At 39.4% G+C, this 19,249-nt stretch overlaps 1 protein-coding gene across 18 annotated transcripts in view; it reads left to right on the top strand.

The window, feature by feature from the left end:
* The window catches only part of CAMTA1 (calmodulin binding transcription activator 1), a 963,406-nt gene that overhangs the window by 37,436 nt on the left and 906,721 nt on the right, over window positions 1-19,249 (top strand). For all 18 annotated transcript variants that reach the window (XR_001816413.2, XR_001816412.2, XM_017498373.1 and 15 more), the window contains one exon: window positions 2,552-2,670. Coding sequence is in view for 16 of the 18 variants with exons in the window: in XM_017498373.1 (XP_017353862.1) it covers window positions 2,552-2,670 (119 nt within the window). In the remaining 2 variants the exon portion in view is untranslated. The remainder of the gene's footprint in view (window positions 1-2,551; window positions 2,671-19,249) is intronic.

Genomic DNA, 19,249 nt, shown 5'->3' on the forward strand with positions numbered 1-19,249 from the left:
AACCTAAAATTCTGGAAATGGTATAGTTTAAAAACTGATTAAGGGGACCCATTGGCCAGTCATATTCCTATTCCTTGTGATTCCATGGCCACACCCCCATGTAAACTGTAATGTTTAGAAACTAGATTGAGAGGGTGCTTACACAGCCCTGTTCCTTTTCCTCTTTGGGCACATTTACCATTGCCTGATTTGGTATCAGAGTGGAAGACTGAAGCCTTTTCTATAGCAGTTAATTGTGCTATTGAGAAGAGTATCTTTACTACACACATAAGCAATGCACACATGCACACACGCATGCACGCACGCACGCACGCATTTTATATACCACACGGTAACTGGGTTCCTCAAAGAGGCTAAAAGAACAGAAAATTAACATCAGATTGTGATCACAAACATAGAAGCTGTGGCTTAATATTCTGCTCATAAATGTTCAGAATTGTACTTTAGGCTAATAACTTTCTTAGAGATATGACTATTCAGAGCAAGCTCACCCATTGAGCAACTAGTATAGTGCTGTTTTCAAAAAAGGTACCTGTAAATGTTGAATATTTGAATTGAATATAGATTTTAGAATTTCACCTCTATTTTCAGAATTGTACGTATCATGGGGGATTTTTAAAAATGAGAATAAAACTACTTTAGGGGAAGAGAGAAGGGAGGTAAAGGCTCATGTGATTTGGTATTCTCTGCTTTAAAGTTTTGTGGCCCATGGCACCTCCCTCGGGAGGATGAAGGGCAGGGAGCATGCATAAGCACGTAAAATTACCAAGGTTTTATAGTGTGTAATTAATACAGAACTTTCTGTGAACTTTCTTTTAGTTGAACAGTTTCTTTTTGGTTTCATAGCAAGATTTTTGAAAAGTTTAGTCTTATTTTCCTATTAAATTAAAAATTTGAGGTTCTAAAAAGCAGTCAGTTTTTAGATTTTTAAAGTTTTTATACTGCTTATAGAAATAGAGGACTGGTATTATAATTCAATTGGTTATGTAGTTCATGGACCAAAAAAGATTTAGTACGCTAAAACTCTCCTAAGTTCATCTCTATAAAATCTTTCTATATGATGTAGTAAATTTTTTAGACTTTATTTCTATGCCCAGTATTTTCCTTTTAAGATCTTTTCTTTGAGAAGAAATGTGTTAATCAGATGAAGAATGTTTGGAGGGGATTTTGTAACCTTAGACAAAATTTTTTATTCTTTGATGTTTTTTACCTGTTTGAAAAGATAGGCTGTATTAAACAGTTATAGGAAATAACTGGAAAAAGTCATTGTTGCATTTCACTTTTAAGATTATTAACCAATTCCTATATACTTACATAAGGTTGCTTAATTGTAAGGCATATTAAGTTATTTAATGACAGTAAATTTTATAGGGATTTGTGTCTGGAGAAGAATCAGAGTTAATCTAATCTTATTAATTTGGGAAAACTAAAAATATTAAGTAACTTACCCAAGGTCACACAATTGAAAGTAGCAGAACTGGGCCAGATCTTGGACTCTTGACTCCGAGTTCAGTGTTACAAAGCCTTATTCTATCAGGAAAAGTTGTTTCAACTGTGACTTACTGGAACAAATTAAGTCCTTCATGTTTATGTGTTGCTCCTTAGTACCTGGTTCTGTGTTACACTCTTCGTATATTGGGGGTCTTATTTAGCATGAAAAAAACTGGAATGAATAATTTGAAACTTTGACCTAAATGTGCCAAAGCTTGCAAGAAATTTTGAGCCAGGCAAAGGAACTTTGTTTATAGGAGTGAAATAATAAATGATATATAAGTAAATAAATGAGTGAAGTAAATGTTATGTAAAGGAAATGATTTCTTGTAGAAAGCATCAGGTAGACTGATTATTAGGTAGTCAGACATACCATCTAGTCTGAAAGTAATTAATTTTTCTCTAACTCATTTAGAAGAGTTACATTTTGATGAAACACATTAATTATGTAGATATGTATATGTAAATCAAGTTAATTAAAATGATGTTTTTATGTTCAGGCCTAGAAAGGCTAGCTTCTGTATTACCTGGGTAGCTAACTGCAGACTTAAAGCTCTTATATTTATAAGATTTGTGATTTGCTTTTTGAAAGGCTAAATCTCATGTATAGTCTAGAGGATGAAGTAGTATTTACGAACAAAATAGTCATATATTACTATAATTCTTCTTACCTAAGAAACTTAACATTTTTTCAACTGCTTAATAAAAGATTTTTGGGTTTTGTGAGGTTAATTTTATAATTTTTATGTGCTTCATGGAAACATGGGGAAAGAACCTTTAAAAATAACATTCTGGTTATGGGCAGCTACTGGGATTTTCCCTATTCACTCACATGTCATGGAGCACAAGCCCGATCCTATTTTAAAACCTCTTGACCAGATTCCTGCTGCCATCTATCTGATAAATGTGTAAATGAGTATTACTAAGAGGAATAGTGGGGCCTCTGATGCTCTTGGTCTCACATTGACTAAGCTGAGCTGCTATTTCTGACCTTGCCAGTGTACTTTAAAGAAGATTTTCTCTATTATTTTCTCTAAATTTATTGTTTTCTTCTTTATAGATGATCATGGGAACAGCAATAGTAGTCATGTAAAAATCTTTTTACCGAAAAAGCTGCTTGAATGTCTGCCGAAATGTTCAAGTTTACCAAAAGAGAGGCACCGTTGGAACACTAACGAGGTAGATAAGTTTCTTTTTTTAAGGGTATAATTATTTTAAGGGCAAATTTTTTAGGCTGTTTTGCATAATCCTACTTTATATTAGCTTTAAATTTAAAATACTGACTTAGGAAATTGTAAATGAGATTATTTAATATGGATTTGATAGAAACCAACCAACATGTTTTTTGATCTTTCTCTGATCTGCTTAATTTGCATTGAAAGATATAAAATGTGCATGTTGACTTAACTAAATTAGCATGAGTTTCTATTTTCTTGCATTTTGGTGTCTTGTATTTAGTGGTTAATTCTGCCTGCATGCCAGTTAAACATTAGTTCTTATGTCTCATAAATTAATAAATATATAGTCCCAGTGTTCCACAGAATGTGTAGTATCTTGGCAATGTGAGTTTCTATAGAGTTGGAAAGGGCAGGCTTCATATGACTGAGATGGCTTTTCATCCTTTCTAATGAAGAAAATTTGCTTAATGCTAAGAATTTTTATTAAGAATGAAGGCTGAAAAAAAAAAAGAATGAATGCTGTACAGTAGATCATGTATTTGGCATCCAATTAGAAAGTAGATTTATGAAGTAGAATGAACAAATGTTCATCATCTTGGATGATGTTTCCTTTTTTGGTAAATTTTATTCTAGGTGTCTTACTGTTAGGAGTAGATTGCTTTGTCATCTTTTTTTATTTTGAAATCTGAATATTTCAGTTTAAGGTAATGCCCATTTAGTGTGGTGATGAGAATTGGGTATATGGCCATCAATTTGGGAGTTATTATTCCTTTAATTCAAATGGCTGAAGTTGCTGGTTTTTCAAGTTGGTCTAAATCCATTTGTGTGCCTGGCTCAACATTGATGTCCAAGTTAAGGCAAGGTAGCACTCTTCCCTTATTGGATACTCAGTTCTGTTAAAAGACGCAAGAAGAAAACAGTGCTGCCTGTTGAGCTTTATTTTTTAAAGATTCTTTGGCGCTACTTTCTGATTCAGAACGCTTTTGTTTTGCATGGTGAGAGGTTATATGGATGAATCTCTTTCCTTATCACAGGTTAGATTTAAATACTTACTGGAACCTTACAGCTTTGTTACCTTGTCTCAACTGATCATAAAATTCTTTGAAGTTCTGTAAGTTTTGATCATTTGCATAACTTACATTTTCCCCCTCAGACAGAATGCTTTTGCTTTGACAAGCATTTGCTAGTTTAGAGGCCTGCTGTTTAATCAGTTATTTATTAACTATTTCAGACATTTTTAGACATGAAAATTAAGTAAATATGCTGGAAATTAGTCTTAATCATAGATTGTTACTCTATCAGGAAAATAGTATTTTATAATTTGGAAGCCATTTAATAAGTCAGAACTTATGAATTATTTAAAAACTCAATGTATTTCTTTGAAACATAGATTTGATACCATATTATTATATATATTAGCTCTAGTGTACTTATAAATGTAACCCAACCCATAATAAGTGCGTATTTTTCAGTATTGTATTTCTTGTAGACTTGGCAGTTAATTTATTTTTTCCCATGGGCCTATGTCTTGTGGCAGTTGATTTTAATGATGATTTAACATTATATTTGAAACTAGAAATTGCTTAGTGAATGAAAATCAGTGGCCTTAAGAGTCTTATAAAACTGGATGTAGCAATGTTAGGAATTTAGTTGGTAAATTTTTTCAATCAGTGGCTTCAAAACTTTTTGAAACTTTTCAGCATAACCCTTCAACTTTCACATATTTATTTACCTCTAAATTATTTACATGTTACGCCCTACTAGTATATTAGATACATTTTAAAGGATCCACTAAAGAATTTTTATAGAGGATGAGATTAAAAGAAAAAAACGAGACGTTGTTCTTTATTGTTTTTCTGCACCTCAGTCCACATACTCCCTTGGAGACCATAGGCTACCATAGTTAACATTACAGAGAGGAAAATGCATCCCTTTCTCTGACTGGTAAAATGCAAAATTTGATGATCTAGATGGGAAAATGTGGTTGGTCTGTGTAAGCTGTCACTCATGCTGAAATCTAGGTAGCGTGTCTGTTCCGAAGGGTGGGGGCTGCAGAAGGTGGCACAGCTGATGGGCAAAGCCACACATTACCTTTTCCCTTAGGACGGGCTGTTCTTTCAGTTAATTGTCAGCTCAGCTGACAAAAACTCTTAAGAGAGAACTCAATTTACAGGTTGACTAATTTCTCCGTAGAGGACCTTACCTTTTTTCTTGTTTTATTTTTTGGCTTTGGAAAAATAGGGGAATATTAAGTGTGACCCAGAAGACTTACCTTATAAATTGTTAATCTGCAGTGTGTTATGTGGCAATGATAACCTGTCATTGTTATTATTATTTTTAACTTGCTTGGATAATAGGAGGAATGAAACAATCAGTGTTGTTATGAAAGCACTTCTTTGCTCTAGCTGGGATTGGCATTTTCTTACATCCTTCAGCCTGCTGCCCTTCATGTTGACTTGAAAACCTAAGGGAAATGTAGTTCAGTGGACTTGTTTCTCACTGGGGCTTCGTGGTCCTATGTAATGCCAAATCATGTTTAGTCAAAATTGCCTGTGAAATCCCTTGACTTGCTCATAAAATGTGGTCAAACTGCCCTTATTAAGAGGGCAATTTTGCTTCCAGAGTTGGAATAGATTTCTGTGTTTGGTTGAGGACCACATGAAGTATTTAGAAGCTGTGTTGTACAAAAACTCTATTTTTTAGATCCCACTTAAGGGGCTCACACTGGAAGAGGCGTGTGGGAATGCGCGCAGTTGAGAGCACAGTAGATTTGTGTTTTCCATCTCACTCTCTGCACAGCATATGTTCACAAAGTGAGACTGGTGGCTGGAGCTGCCTGTATGAAATGTCAACTGTCATCTTTCTCTGTTTTCCATGTTCATGAGCGCTCGCGCTTGCACGCGTGCGCTCTCTCTCTCTCTTTCTCTCTCTCTCTCTCCCGCTGCTGGATGTGTACAGTTGAATTGCTGGATATAATGTGACTTCTTCATGCTAATAAGGAATTGCTTTACTCAGACCTGTGTTTAAGTATTTGTGGTTGTTTGAGAAAACCTTTTATACTGTGTGTGTATGTGTGTGCGCGCGCGTGTGTTTGTGTTGTGAATGGGATTGTGCCCATTCCATCCTGCCATTTATGGAGCACCGGTTCTTGACTAGCGACTGGATACCTTATATCATTATTTGTAAGCCTTATAACGATATTGCAAGGTGGGTAACATTTTCTTTTAGAGATGAGGGAGTGTAGGTAGAAAGTATTTATTTTTTGGTCAGGATAGCATACTTGATAGAGCGTGTCTCTGAGCATAATTTCTTCTGTATTGCTTGTTAATTCTTTGGAACTTTCATTCTGTTGTTTACTGTCCAGGCTTTTAATCAAAGGCCTACAAACCTAAACTACAGCAAGTCTATTCTGTAATGTACTTTTTTTTTTTTTTTTTTGAGACAAGAGTCTCACTTTGTCGCCCAGGCTGGAGTGCAGTGGTATGATCTCGGCTCTCTGCAACCTCCACCTCCCAGGTTCAAGTGATTCCTGTGCCTTAGCCTCCTGAGTGGCTGGGATTACAAGGCATGCGCCACCATGCCTGGCTAATTTTTGTATTTTATAATTTTGTAGAGATAGGGTTTCACCATGTTGGCCAGGCCGATCATAAACTCCTCATCTCAGGTGATCCACCCCCTTCAGCCTCCCAAAGTGCAGGGATTATAGGCCTGAGCCATGTGCCTGGCCTGTAATGTAGTTTTGAATTAAGAAGAGTTAATATAGGATTAGTATTGTGGGTTCATATGCAAATGTTTGGTGAAGCTGAAAGTCACTAAAAGGAAGAGTCTAAGAAGAGAGATCTTTGGGCCTACTTAAGCTACTTTTAACCTTTTCTAACCCATTTGAATACCTAAAATCCTCTCCCTTCTTGGTTGTTATTTGCAATTACAGAATAAATTAAATGTTATATCTAAAACCAAATCAATTTTAGATTATGCTCCCTCAACCGCAAACTCCATTCCTCAGGTTGTGACGATGATGGAGTGAAGGTGATGATAAGCACACTAATTATTGAAGCTAGCATTTCTTGAATATCTTTTGTATGCTAGGCACTACTGGGTCCTTTACATGAATAATCACATTTAATCTTTGAATTAATCCTATGTGGTAGATTATTTGACTGTCCTCATAGATGAGGAAGCCTTGGATATGTTAACTAATGTACCGGGAGTCAGAGCCGGGAAGTGGGGGACAGAGGAGTTCAGCCCCTGCAGCCCGGTTTTGAGTCCCATAGTCCCTGGTTTGGTCCCGCAGGGCAAGACCAAGGTGACTTTTCCAAGATCTTGTAGCTATTTAGTGACTTCTAATCCCTTTGTTTTATAGAATTGTTTGGCTTCTGGATCTGATTGTAAAATGTAACAAACAATATGTTTTTGGATTTTTGTAGAAATTGGCAGACACTCATTTCTTAAGAAAGTAGTTTTGATTCCTTTTTTTAAAAAATCTTTTCTTCTTGTATTTTGATAGTTTTAATTCTTAATAATGACTATTAGGATGTGGACTATGGATAATGAAAAAAACTATATTAAAAATAGAAATTTTGTTTTGTATCTGTGTGTAACTTGAGCATTAGGCCTGACTTGTATATTTAGGGCATGGGAGAAAGAATGTATTAAACATAGAGCACATTCATTAAAGAACCAGCTATTGTTTCATAATCAGTTTGGTGTTCACATTTTCATCAGGTGAACTACTATAAGTTTTCTGCATTTTAAGTTAGTATTTTTAAGGCCCAGCGCCAGAAATAATTATGCTAATGCTACTGTCTGAATTCACAAATGACTACTTCATAATTACGTATATTAGTACTCCATATATGTTGTCCAGACGGAAAATTCGTTTGTTTAGTCATTAATTAGCTGTTTGACTTAAAATATAACTACTGCATTCCCTAGTCTCTGGATCTAGATTTCACTTGGCATTCTTCCAAAGCCAAACTAATGCAGCACCATGAACCTTTTATAATGAAAATGTTCTCCCCAAATATGTTCAAATCACTTTTGTGCATTACTATTTTTGAACTAATGTTCTTTTTTTGTTTTTCCTGTAATACAGAGTTTCTCTAGAGTAAGCAAACAAAATAGAATTCTAGTTTGTACTGATCCTTTAAGAAAGTTTCATCAGATGTTTTTAGTAGGTGGTAGCTTTAGAGTGTCATATTAAATGCATTTTTTAATGGTAAAAATGTCTATGTACAGAGTAGTATAGGTTCATACATTCTAAGCCACACCAAAGAGTCTGCAGGAGAAAAAACAAAATTGAGTATAATTATAATGCTTTTTATAGGAGGAAACTTACCCTTTAAAGTACTTTTCCCCCAACTCTTTACTTTTAGGTGAGAAAAATGGACTTTAAGACGTAAGAATTATTAAATATTTTATTTCAACTATTTTAACATCATGTCACTTTTTTTTTTTTTTTTTTTTGAGACAGGGTCTCACTCTGTCACCCAGGCTGGAGTGCAGTGGCACAATCTCAGCTCACTGCAACCTCTGCCTCCTGGGCTCAAGCAGTCCTCTCACATCAGCCTCTTGAGTAACTGGGATTATAGGTGCCTGCCACCACACCTGGCTAATTTTTTGTAGAGACAGCATTTCACCATGTTGCCAAGGCTGGTCCAAACAACTGAGCTCAAGCAATCTGCCTGCCTTGGCTCCCCAAAGTGCTGGGATTATAGGTGTGAGCCACTGTGCCTGGCTACCTTACCTTTTTTTTTTTTTTTTTAATTTCATTAATCAGTTTTTAAAAATGTCTTTAATCAGTTTTTTGGTGTCGGTACATAATCTTGAGTGTTGTGTTTAAAATTTTTTTTTCTTTGTATAACTTTGTAGATGTTAGGTTTAGGGTTGTACTTTTTCGCTGATTAGTTTTTCTGGTGTATTCACATGTTATTTCTTTGAAATATAGACACACATTTTTGGGGAGTCATTTAAGACTCTTCAGACTTCCTAAATGTGAGCTAAGCTGAAAAGCACCAGTACTGTAATCATAAAGGCAGGTGAGATATTTCAGGTTTGATGACTTGGAAAGTCAGTTAACCTTTAGGTAGGGCTTGGTTTTGTTTAGCTTTTGGCAGGACAGTGGTTTGAATGGTCCCAGATCTTTTTGTTCCAGGCAGGGCTTTTCTGATTAAATTGCAGATATGAAAATGCAGACATAACACAGAGAGCCAAGTTTTAAGAGTGACATTATTTGATTTTTAAGCACAGTATATGGTACGATGTTTCAAATTAAATGTGATACTTTTGTAGTAGTTGGGTTAAATATAGTTCTTCTGTTCACCTTGCTAGTATGAAGTGAGATACAGGAAACTGAAACCCAGGTAGGCACAAGCCTGTGGATCAGACAGCCTGTGTCAAGTGTGCAGTGTCTCAGCAGCCGCGGCATTCCATGGGATATATTGAAAAACTGGGGAGGAATGTCGTTCCACATAGGTGAGGGGCGACAGATGAAGGCAGATTTGACACTGTGGAAGAGTAAGAGAAGTAAATTGTACCTGCAGAGTACAGCAATGTTTATAACATTTAAATAAGATGTTAAAGAACGTTTTCTTTAAAGGAAGAAAATTTCTGTGAGTCTTCCTCAGTTTCAGCCTAAACTAGTTTTATTATACTATTACTTCAGTATGTGACACTTAAAATACCTGCCATAGTCAGTGTTCAATACATATTTGTTGGATGAATTAATTGCATAAAAACACAAAAAAAACTCAGTATAAAATTAATTCTTGGAGTTCTTATGCAAATGTAAAACAGATATATGCATTACATAAAAAAATACGAAATTAATAAAGTTTATGTTAACAGGTTTAGTTAAATTCAGTAGATTATGTTTTGCCAAAACTGAATTGTCTCTTGCAACATGAATATCAAACTGACTGTTCTCAAGCAGGTTCTTTTGAATTTGGCATGCGGTACTATCTTGTGTCCTGCAATTATTTTACACTGAGAAGCTGTTATTTACACAGTACGCATTTGTATAAGTCTGTCATTAGACCTTGGTACAAATATATCATTTAGTCTTAAATTTACCTCTGTTTTTTCTCATTAGCCCAAGAAACATTTAAATGACACCACTGGGTACTAGGGCAAATGTAACCAGAAATCACAAACCTGAGCAGTGAATTTGTGTGTTAGAACATACTTGGTTTAGATGTTACTTTTTCAGATTATATACTAAATTAAGATGCAGAGTTAAAAATGTTTTATGGACTCACAGCCTCCTGATAATACTTCCACAGGGGCTCAGTTCAGAAGTGCTGCTCTTAGAAGGGTTGCAGAGCTGATGTCAGAAGCAGATTCTAGTCTTGGCTCTGCCATTCCTCAGCTGAGGGTTGGGTAAGGCACTTAACCTACTTGGCCTCTCTTGGGTCTTAGGTGGTGGCACTTGGTGACCTTTGAAGATTTGTCTTTGAAGATTATTGTTGCTTTTGAAGGTTTTTTTTGGGAGTGTTAGACTTTGCAGGGAGGCTTGGGTCCAGCTTTACAGTTTATTTGATTAATTTTTTTTAACTGTCAATCATCTTTTTACTTACTTTTAAGTTGTACATTTCAGTAGTTGTTTATTTTTATTTATTTTTTGTATTTTTAAAAACCACAACTTTTATTGCGTGACTAATTGTTGAAATTCCGAAGATGATCTGGATGGTCCAGCAGCTGCGCTCTTGGGGTTTAGGTGTTGCTCGCTCACAGAATCCATGCCTGAAGCTGTGGGGTACAATTTTTAGATGCCTTGTTTGGCCAGTCCCAGTGGCATTTCGTCTTTTAGCCTTGACACTCCAGTTATACGTCCTCCTGTGCTTGGTGGGGTAGCCACATTTGCCATAGGTCGACTTCTGAAGGTCGTAGGCTTTCACGCCGCAGCGGTGGCACAGTGTGTGTGTCCTACTGCAATGCTTTCCAAATGGTGACGTTCCCTTTGTCATCTCGCTTCTGCAACTGAGACCAGAGAGACCTTTTTTTATTTTTTTTTGAGACAGAATCTTGCCCTGTTGCCCCAGCTGGAGTGTGCAATGGCACAATCATAACTCTCCACAGCCTGGACCTTCTGGGCTCAAGCTGTCCTCCCACGTCAGCCTCCTGAGTAGCTGGGTCTATAGGCGTGTGCCACACCCAGCTAACTTACACATTGTTTTTAGACATCGAGTCTTGCTCGTCATGTTGCCCAGGCTAGTCTCGAACTCCTGGGCTCAAGCAGTTTTCCTGCCTCAGCCTCCCAAAATGCTGGGTTTATGGGTGTGAGCCCCCGCCTGCACTTAGACAATTCAGTAGTTTTTAATAGATCTACAGAGTTGTGTAGCCATCGCCATTACCTAAGTTCAGAACGTTTTTCATCACCCCTGCAGCCTTCTGGACTGAGTGGAGTCAGCACGCTCAGGGGTTGGCAGCATCTTTTCAGGGGGCTCAAGGTTCTTTGGTATCTTTTCCAAGTTTCCATACCTGTCTAGTACTGATGCTGGAATTCAGAGATTGAATTCCAGTCCTGGGTGGGGCCCGAGAATGTGCATTTCTGACAAGTGCCCAGGTGAAAGCCCACTTAGATGAAGAATCTCAGCCTCCTGGAAGTGTGTTCTAATAAACTTTACTGGACTGTATGCTCAGCTCTGCTGTCCCCGTACCACTAATGCATGTTTTGGTGTGCTTTGGCTACATAGGTTACAATCGAGCTTTCTAGAGCTTTTTTCTCATGTCTTTAGCTAATAAGCACCTAAAAATCATGGAAGGCAAAGGTTTTATTTTTGGCATTTATCTAAATTATCTGTTAATGTCTTGACATAGGAAGCTCTTTGAAAGTTTGGATGGCAGTGGAGGGGGTATACAGAAGCATATTCTAATTTTTTCAGTGTGTTTTGAAAAGGTAGCATGAACAATAATTCCTGCCCCCCTCTTCTTCTCCATACCCATTTGGCTCAAGTAGCTGAAAACAGCAGAACCCTAAAGCTGAGTGTCACAATGTATCTGCTTACCTGTCTGCCTACTTACTGGCCTGTCCAGCTACCTGCCTCCCCACCATCAAGTCTTTTTCAAATACTGCCTACCACAGGTTTCTGATGATAAATTCTGTTATCTTGATAATTATGAAGTTCTTTTGAAGATTTTAAAAGAAGTTCCTAAACAAGTTTTACGTTGTTAGTGCTTTTAGAAAGCTGGAAAAGCAAATGAAGAAACAACAGAAAGAAATCCTTTCTGGATGGATTAGAGACCACAGATGGGTTGGGGTGAATGTGATGAAATAGAAATGTGTGTTTGGGAGAGTGTTTTCTCTCTAAGGAAGGTTATTATGTATTATGGGCAGGCTAGGTGGCTTTCATAAGGTTTTCTTACAAGCTTCTGTGGTAGTGTTCACTGGTCTGACGAAGCAGGTAGACTTGAAAAGATTGTAAAATGGCGAGAACCTGGAATTTACATCTGGGGAGAAAGGAGGAAACTGGGAGGCCCTTCAACTCTGGAGAATTGGACAAGGTGAAGCAGGGTCCATGTTTGTGTACATGTGTGTGCATGTGCGTGTGGGTGCATGCATGTGCACTTATCCAGGTGGGGTGTCTGCTGTAGCACTGAGGTGGATTCTGAGGCAAGCTTCATTTGGCCCTGAGTTCATTTTTATCATAACTCCAAGGAGTTTCTGGGGGAAAAAAGGCTCCCATGTGCAAGAAACAAGGAAGCAGAAAAATCACTTGTCCTAGGCTAGGAAAGGCAGCCACCTCTAGTCTACAGTCTGAAGAGAGGCAGCTGTTCAGAGGGGCTGAGACAGGTATTGCTGGTCCCAGGCCAAGCCTCTTGAGGAAAGAGAGCAACATTCCGAAATTTTGTGTGTAGCCTATACCCTTAAGATCACCCTGTAGGAAGAGGGAAAGTCAGAAGGTCAAGGACGAGGTGCCGAGGGTCCCATCCTCCTGGTGGTTTGTGGTGAGAAGTGGAGACTGTCCAGAGAAGCTGGCCAAGGGGAGGCTCCCCCTGGGAAGATGGGGATCTTTTTTAGGAGATGCTGCAAAGGGACACTTTTTCAGAGAGACAAGGGGAAAACACTTGCATATATTTCCTTCTTTGAAAGTGAAGAAAGTGAAGAGAATGGGAAAATGCCATCTGCTTCCCATTTCTGAGAAAGGGTACATTAAAATAGCTGGAAATTAAGCAGAATCTATGAAATTAAGGTCTGAGTAGAGTCATTTCCCGTTTTTCCTGACACATCTTTCAGCTGTGTAGCAACAGATCTGCATTCCTGATGTCAGAAGATAGTTGTTAATGTGCTAGTTAAAATTTTATTTTATTTTTGTACTGTTGAGCAAAATTTAGACTTTGTTTTATTTAAGAAGCATTTTTTTAAATGCTTTAATTATTATTAATCAATTTTTTTTTATTTAAGCAATTTTCAACAATCTATTCCTCAAGTAATTCAGAGAACCTGCTGTGTGGTGATTATGTATTTTTTATTTCATAAATGAGGGTAGTGAGACATAAGTGTTTTGGAATTAGCATTTATCATCATTGAATATACTGTGTAAGTTACATCTTTTTACTGTGTATTATCTGGCTCACCCTGCTGGAATCTTAAGTTCCAGGTGGACAGGGATCTTTGTTCTCTTCACTGATGGATCCAAGAGCCTAGATGCCATACATACATGCCAGGCACTGTTCTAAGTGTATACAGTAGTCCCTGGTGTGTCCAGGGACTGTTCAGTGAATGAACGAAGATTTACATCAACAAATATCATTTAGTCTAGTGCTCAAGTGGGCTGCTAATACTCTGTTCCTGAATTAAAGAGTCTGGCTTGGTGATAGTCGCTGATTTGCACTAAGCAAATCCACGGGAGCTACCCCAGAAAAGCTTGTGAGGCAGAGGGGAGGAGCAAAATGTGCGCTCCCTCCGTGGGAATGAATTCCCACAACCACAGAAGGAAGGACTGAGGTAGACATGCTTGGTTCTTCACCTCAGACTCTGCAGTCAGGTAAGCCACTCCTGAGGAGTGAGTGAGGGGTGAGGCAGGCAGCCAGCATGTCCCCTGGGAAGGAGCTCTTTCCAGATAGAAGCATGAAGCCCAGGAAAGACAATTTATATACCACATCACCAATAAAGAGATGGCCAAACCGCTCCAAACTCTGCCATCTGAAGTCAACAGTTTCCAGTTATGTATCTTCAGATTTTTTCTTTCAGATTTCTTTCTGATATATGTATCTACAGATATTTTTCTGTGCCTGTGTGGACATTTTTTCTAAATTTATTAACCTATAATAGGTTTATTATCCACCTAGTTTTATAACCTGGCCTTTCTCTTAACACGTTGTATATATGTTAGGCCTTTTTTGATAGTGATCATTTGGCCCTGAGTTCTAAGCATCCTGTTCGTTTGTTTCTTGATGGATTGAGACAGAGTCTCTCTCTGTCACCTAGGCTGGAGTGCAGTGGTGTGATTATAGCTTACTACACCCTCAAACTCCTGGGCCCAAGCAATCCTCCTGCCTCAGCCTCCTGAATATATAGGACTATAGGCATGGGCCACCATACCTAAGTTTTTTTATTTTTTGTACAGACAGGATCTTGCTATCTTGCCCAGGGTAGTCTCGAATTCTTAGCCTCAAATGATCCTCCTGGCTCAGCCTCCCAAAGTGCTGAGATTCCAGGTGTGAGCCACTGTGCTCGGCCAACATCATGTTTATTGACTGCCTATTAATATTCCATTTAATTTAATGCCATCATTTATGCATTCAGCAATATTTTTGAGGGTGTACTATGTACCAGGCACTAGTTGGAATTGCTAAGGGTATAAGATGAGGTTCCAGTTCTCAGGGAGCTTATCATTTAGAGGGAAAACAATAGAAAAGTGAACAAATAGGTGAGAATTTCAGAGAGTGCTAAGAATACAGTAGAGCAGGACACTGAGGTGTGAGCGTGTTAGTAGAGTTTGTTAGGAAAGGCCTTTCTTAGGAAGTAACATTTGAGCTGAGAACTGAGTGATAAAGGAAGGCCAGCTGCTTAAGGATCTCAGGGAGGAATATTCTAGGCGAAGGTATAGCCTGTGCAAAGGCCCTGAGGCAGGAATATGCTTGCTTTGAGGAAATGGGAAAAAAGCATTGTTGGTTGAAGCAGAGATGAGCTGGGTGATGTAGACAGGGTGGATTTTGTTGTGCCAAGTAGGCATAAAGAGTTGAGATCCTGGGCCAGGCACGGTAGCTTACGCCTGTAATCCCAACACTTTGGGAGGCTGAGGTGGGCAGATTGCCTGAGCTTAGGAGTTCAAGACCAACCTGACCAACATAGTGAAACCCCATCTCTGCTAAAAGTACAGAATTAACTGGGCATGGGAGGATGAGGCAGGAGAATCACTTGAACTTGGGAACTGAGCTTGTGCCATTGTACTCCAGCCTGGGCAATAAGAACAAAACTCCGTATCTCTCTCTCTCTCTCTCTCTCTCTCTCACACACACACACACACACACACACACACACACACACACACACGAGATATTGTTTTAAGGGCAACACAAAGTTGTTGAAGGATGAGCTATTAGAAAGTGAGAAACATAATATGGAGCTTTACATTCAAAGGCTTTCTTTGGCTACTGTGTGGCAGTCAGAGGAAGCAGAGAGACCAGTTAGGAGTCTGTTGCAGTAACTGGTGATCTTGGTAAGAAATGGCGGTGGGAATGGAGCGAGAAGTGGATATATTTCAAAGGTGGAGCTGTCAGACTTCATGGGATTGGACTTAGGGGTAAAGGAAAGGAGAAATTTTGTGGCTCCAGCTACTGCATTGGTGCTAGGGCTCATCATTGAGACAAAGAAGTGGAGATCAAGAGTGTTCTTGGGATGTTCTGGTTGTGAGATGTCTGTTATACACCAGAATGGTGATGGTGAATAGGCAACTGAACAGAAATCTGGGAAGGGGTCCTGTCTGGAGATAAATATTGGAGAGCTGTCAATGCACAGGTGACATTTAAAGCCACAGACTAGGTGAACTCACACGAGATGCAGAAGATGGATGGGGAAAGGGAGACTAAGCCCTGAGCAGAGCTGGAGGAGGCAGCACAGGAGGCTGGCGTGAGCTGGAAGCACAGTGCCGAAGCAGCAGGTGTGAGGTGCAAGCCAGGAGAAGGATGTGTTCTAAGGAGGGGGCATCACTTTTATGTTTGCTACTGTAACCAATTACCACAAATTAAGTGGCTTAAAACACAAGTTTATTAACTGTCCTGTAGGTCAATCATCTGACATGGGTCTCACTGGGCTGCCATCAGGGTGCCGGTGTGGCCATGTTCTTTATGGAGGCCCTAGGGAGGAATCCGTTTCCTTGTCTGTTCCACTTTGCAGAGTCTGCTTAATATTCCTTGGCTTGTGGCTCCCTCCTCCAACCTTGAAGCCAGCAACGTACAGTCTCTGTGATCCTGCTTTCTTCTCATTCACTTACTCTGACCTCTCCTGCCTCTTTCTTCCACTTTTAAGGACCCTTTTAATTACACCAAGTCCACCTAAATAATCCAGGATAATTTTCCTATTTTAAGGTCAGCTGATTAGCAACTTCAATTCTATCTGCAGCCTTAATTCCCATTTGCCTTGTAATGTTATGTATTTACAGGTTCTGGGGATTAGGATGTGTATATCTTTGGGGTTCCTATTCCTTTCACAAAAGGTATCACAAAGGTTACTGGGAAGTTGGGTAAAATGATGATGGAGAAGTCATTGTTGGATTTGGTCACCTGATGAGTAACCTTGATGAGTGATTCCAACGGAGTGTTGGTGCGGTGGCCCAGTTGGAGTGTATTTGAAGAGCCAGAGAGGTGAGGATGTGGAGGCTGCACATCTTAAAGAATCTTGGTGGCAGTTTTGCTGTGAAGGAAAGTAAGTAGTGGCAAGAATTACAAAGGAAAAGCACACAGGATGCCTCAGAGATGAAATGGGAGATGGAATGTAGAGCGGAGGTTCTGGGAAGACTCCCTGTAAGGAAGGCGCATTAGTGTAGTATCTTCTGGAATAGATTAACTGGATGAAGAACCTGGAGTGAAGCCAAGAAATGGTTTATAGAGATGGAGGCATATGAAAGTGGAATTCACAGGATTGTTTTTAATAGAGCAGCAGAACATACTGACGACTCCTGTTGCTTGTGCCTGGTCAGTGGAAAGGATCCTTGTCAGCAGCAACTACAGGGCCCACAACTGCACATCAGATGCTGTCATCATTCCATGGGTGGTTGGCCAAATCTTTGAAGTCAGTATAGAACCTGTGCCCTTTCTTCCTGGGGAGCCTGGCTCAGTCATGATCTTGCCCATATTCAGCACCATGGTGGAGGGGGCATCTCCTTTCCTCTCCTGCCCCAACCACTTCCCTTGCACTTTTGCTCTTCTCACCTGCTAAATTGTAGTCCTGCCTCCATTTCTTTCTTTACTGTGTTATGTTTTAATAACATCTATTCACTCCACAACATGCTCAGAGAGGTGGAAGACCAAGTTAGTGCAGACCCATTCATTCCTGGACCAGTGGCTCTCAAGTGGGGGAGGTGCTGGTCTTAAAGGGTATTTAGAAACAAGTGGATGTCATAGTAAGTCTGCTGTGATGCCGTACAACATGGTAAAAATGCCCTCGCTGTGAGGCTCAGGAGAGCCAGTCCTCTTCCTGTTCCTAGTCCAGTCAGTGCTCTTTCTTCATATTGGTGGTTCGCAGCCCTGCTGTACGTTAGACTCACCGGGACAGCTTTGTAAACCTATCAGAGCCTGGGCCCCACCCCAGACTAATTCATCTGGAGTCTCAGGAATAGGGCCTAAGCTGAGGATTTTAAAAACTCCCCAGGAGATTCCAAAGTGCAGCCAGGACTAAGAACCACTGCCTTAAATCTACTGTTGACTGCTTTCGAGAGAAGTTTTCACTGTGATTAAACAAATTGTGGTTAAAAATAAGCAAAAGGGCCGGGTGCAGTGGCTCATGCCTGTAATCTCAGTACCTCGGGTGGATCACCCGAGGTCCGGAGTTCAAGACCAGACTGGTCACCATGGTAAAACCCTGTCTCTACTAAAAATACAAAAAATTAGCCAGGCAATCTGGTGCATGCCTGTAATCCCAGCTACTTGGGAAGCCAAGGCAGGAGAATTGCTTGAACCCAGGAGGTTCCAGTGAGCCGAGGTCGTGCCATTGCACTACAGCCTGGGTGACGAGAGCAAGTCTCTGTCTAAAAANAAAAAAAAAAAAAAAAAAAAAAGTAAGCAAAAGGAAATCTGGAGGGGAACATTTGTAATAGACTAGTGATAACTACATTAAATTAATAACTACATTATTAAATGTAGTTATTAAAATGTAGATCATCTGAATCAACTGATACATCTGAATTTGGATTAAAACTCATAAGCAGTGCATACTACTCAAAGCTTGGTATCTGTTAGGGCACAGTTTGTTCATTTCTGTTTTTCAGGTAGCTTTCTTTACACTTTTTTCCTTTCTGAATGGTTTAGCCTAATATGATGAGGCAGCTATTTGTAACATGGGAATTATTTTTTCTTCTTTTCCTCCCATAGTTTGTCTCCATCTTTTAGCTGCTGTTCTTTCTACACCTTAAGGTTCATAGATGTTCATTGCATTTCCTACCTGGTCTTGGAACACTGTGAGATGAGCATTCCTTGTAAGTGGTCATCCAGTTTGGAAAGACCTAATATTTTACAAGGTGATCATTTTTAGAGGAATTTCAGTTGTTAGAAAACTTTATGGTGTTGGTTTGGTCAGGGAAAGATCCAGAAAAGTGATCAAGAGGTTAGCTCAAACCTGATACAGGGAGTTCTCAGAGTAGGGATGGCTGTTAATGGTCTCTTATAATTTTTTTTTTTTTCTTGAGACAAAGTTTTGCTCTTGTTGCCCAGGCTGGACTGCAGTGGCGCAGTTTTGCCTCACCATAGTCTCTGCCTCCCAGATTCAAGCGATTCTCCTGCCTCAGCCTCCCAAGTAGCTGGGACTACAGACGCCCACCACCACACCCAGCTAATTTTTGTATTTTTAGTAGAGACGGGGTTTCACCATGTTGGCCAGGCTGGTCTCAAATTCCTGACCTTGTGATCCACCCACCTTGGTCTCCCAAAGTGTTAGGGATAGTTTTATTACTATGAGAGTAATTTAACCGTCCTCATTGTATATTTCCAAACTTCTTTTTTTTTTTTTTGAGACAGTGCCTTGTTCTGTTGCCCAGGTTGGAGTGATCTCGGCTCACTACAACCTCTGCCTCCGGGGTTCAAGCAGTTTTCCTGCCTCAGTCTCCCAAGTAGTTGGGATTACAGGCATGTACCACCATGCCCTGCTAGTTTTTGTATTTTACTTAGTAGAGATGGGGTTTGACCATGTTGGCCAGGCTGGTCTCAAACTCTTGATCTCAGGTGATGCACTTGCCTCGGCTTCATAAAGTGTTGGGATTACAGGCGTGAGCCCCCGTGCCCGGCCCTAAATGTTTTTATACTTCTCTATGACATTGACATACTCCCACAACAGCTTCAGTATAATTTTAAAAATATTTCATGGTGGTTAATCTCACTTTGCTTTCTAACTTTCCAAAGTAATTGTTTTCCTCCTACTCTGCTTA

This window comes from Cebus imitator, unplaced genomic scaffold, assembly GCF_001604975.1.
Source record: "Cebus imitator isolate Cc_AM_T3 unplaced genomic scaffold, Cebus_imitator-1.0 Scaffold240, whole genome shotgun sequence".
In the NCBI taxonomy this organism is placed as follows: Eukaryota; Metazoa; Chordata; class Mammalia; order Primates; family Cebidae; genus Cebus; species Cebus imitator.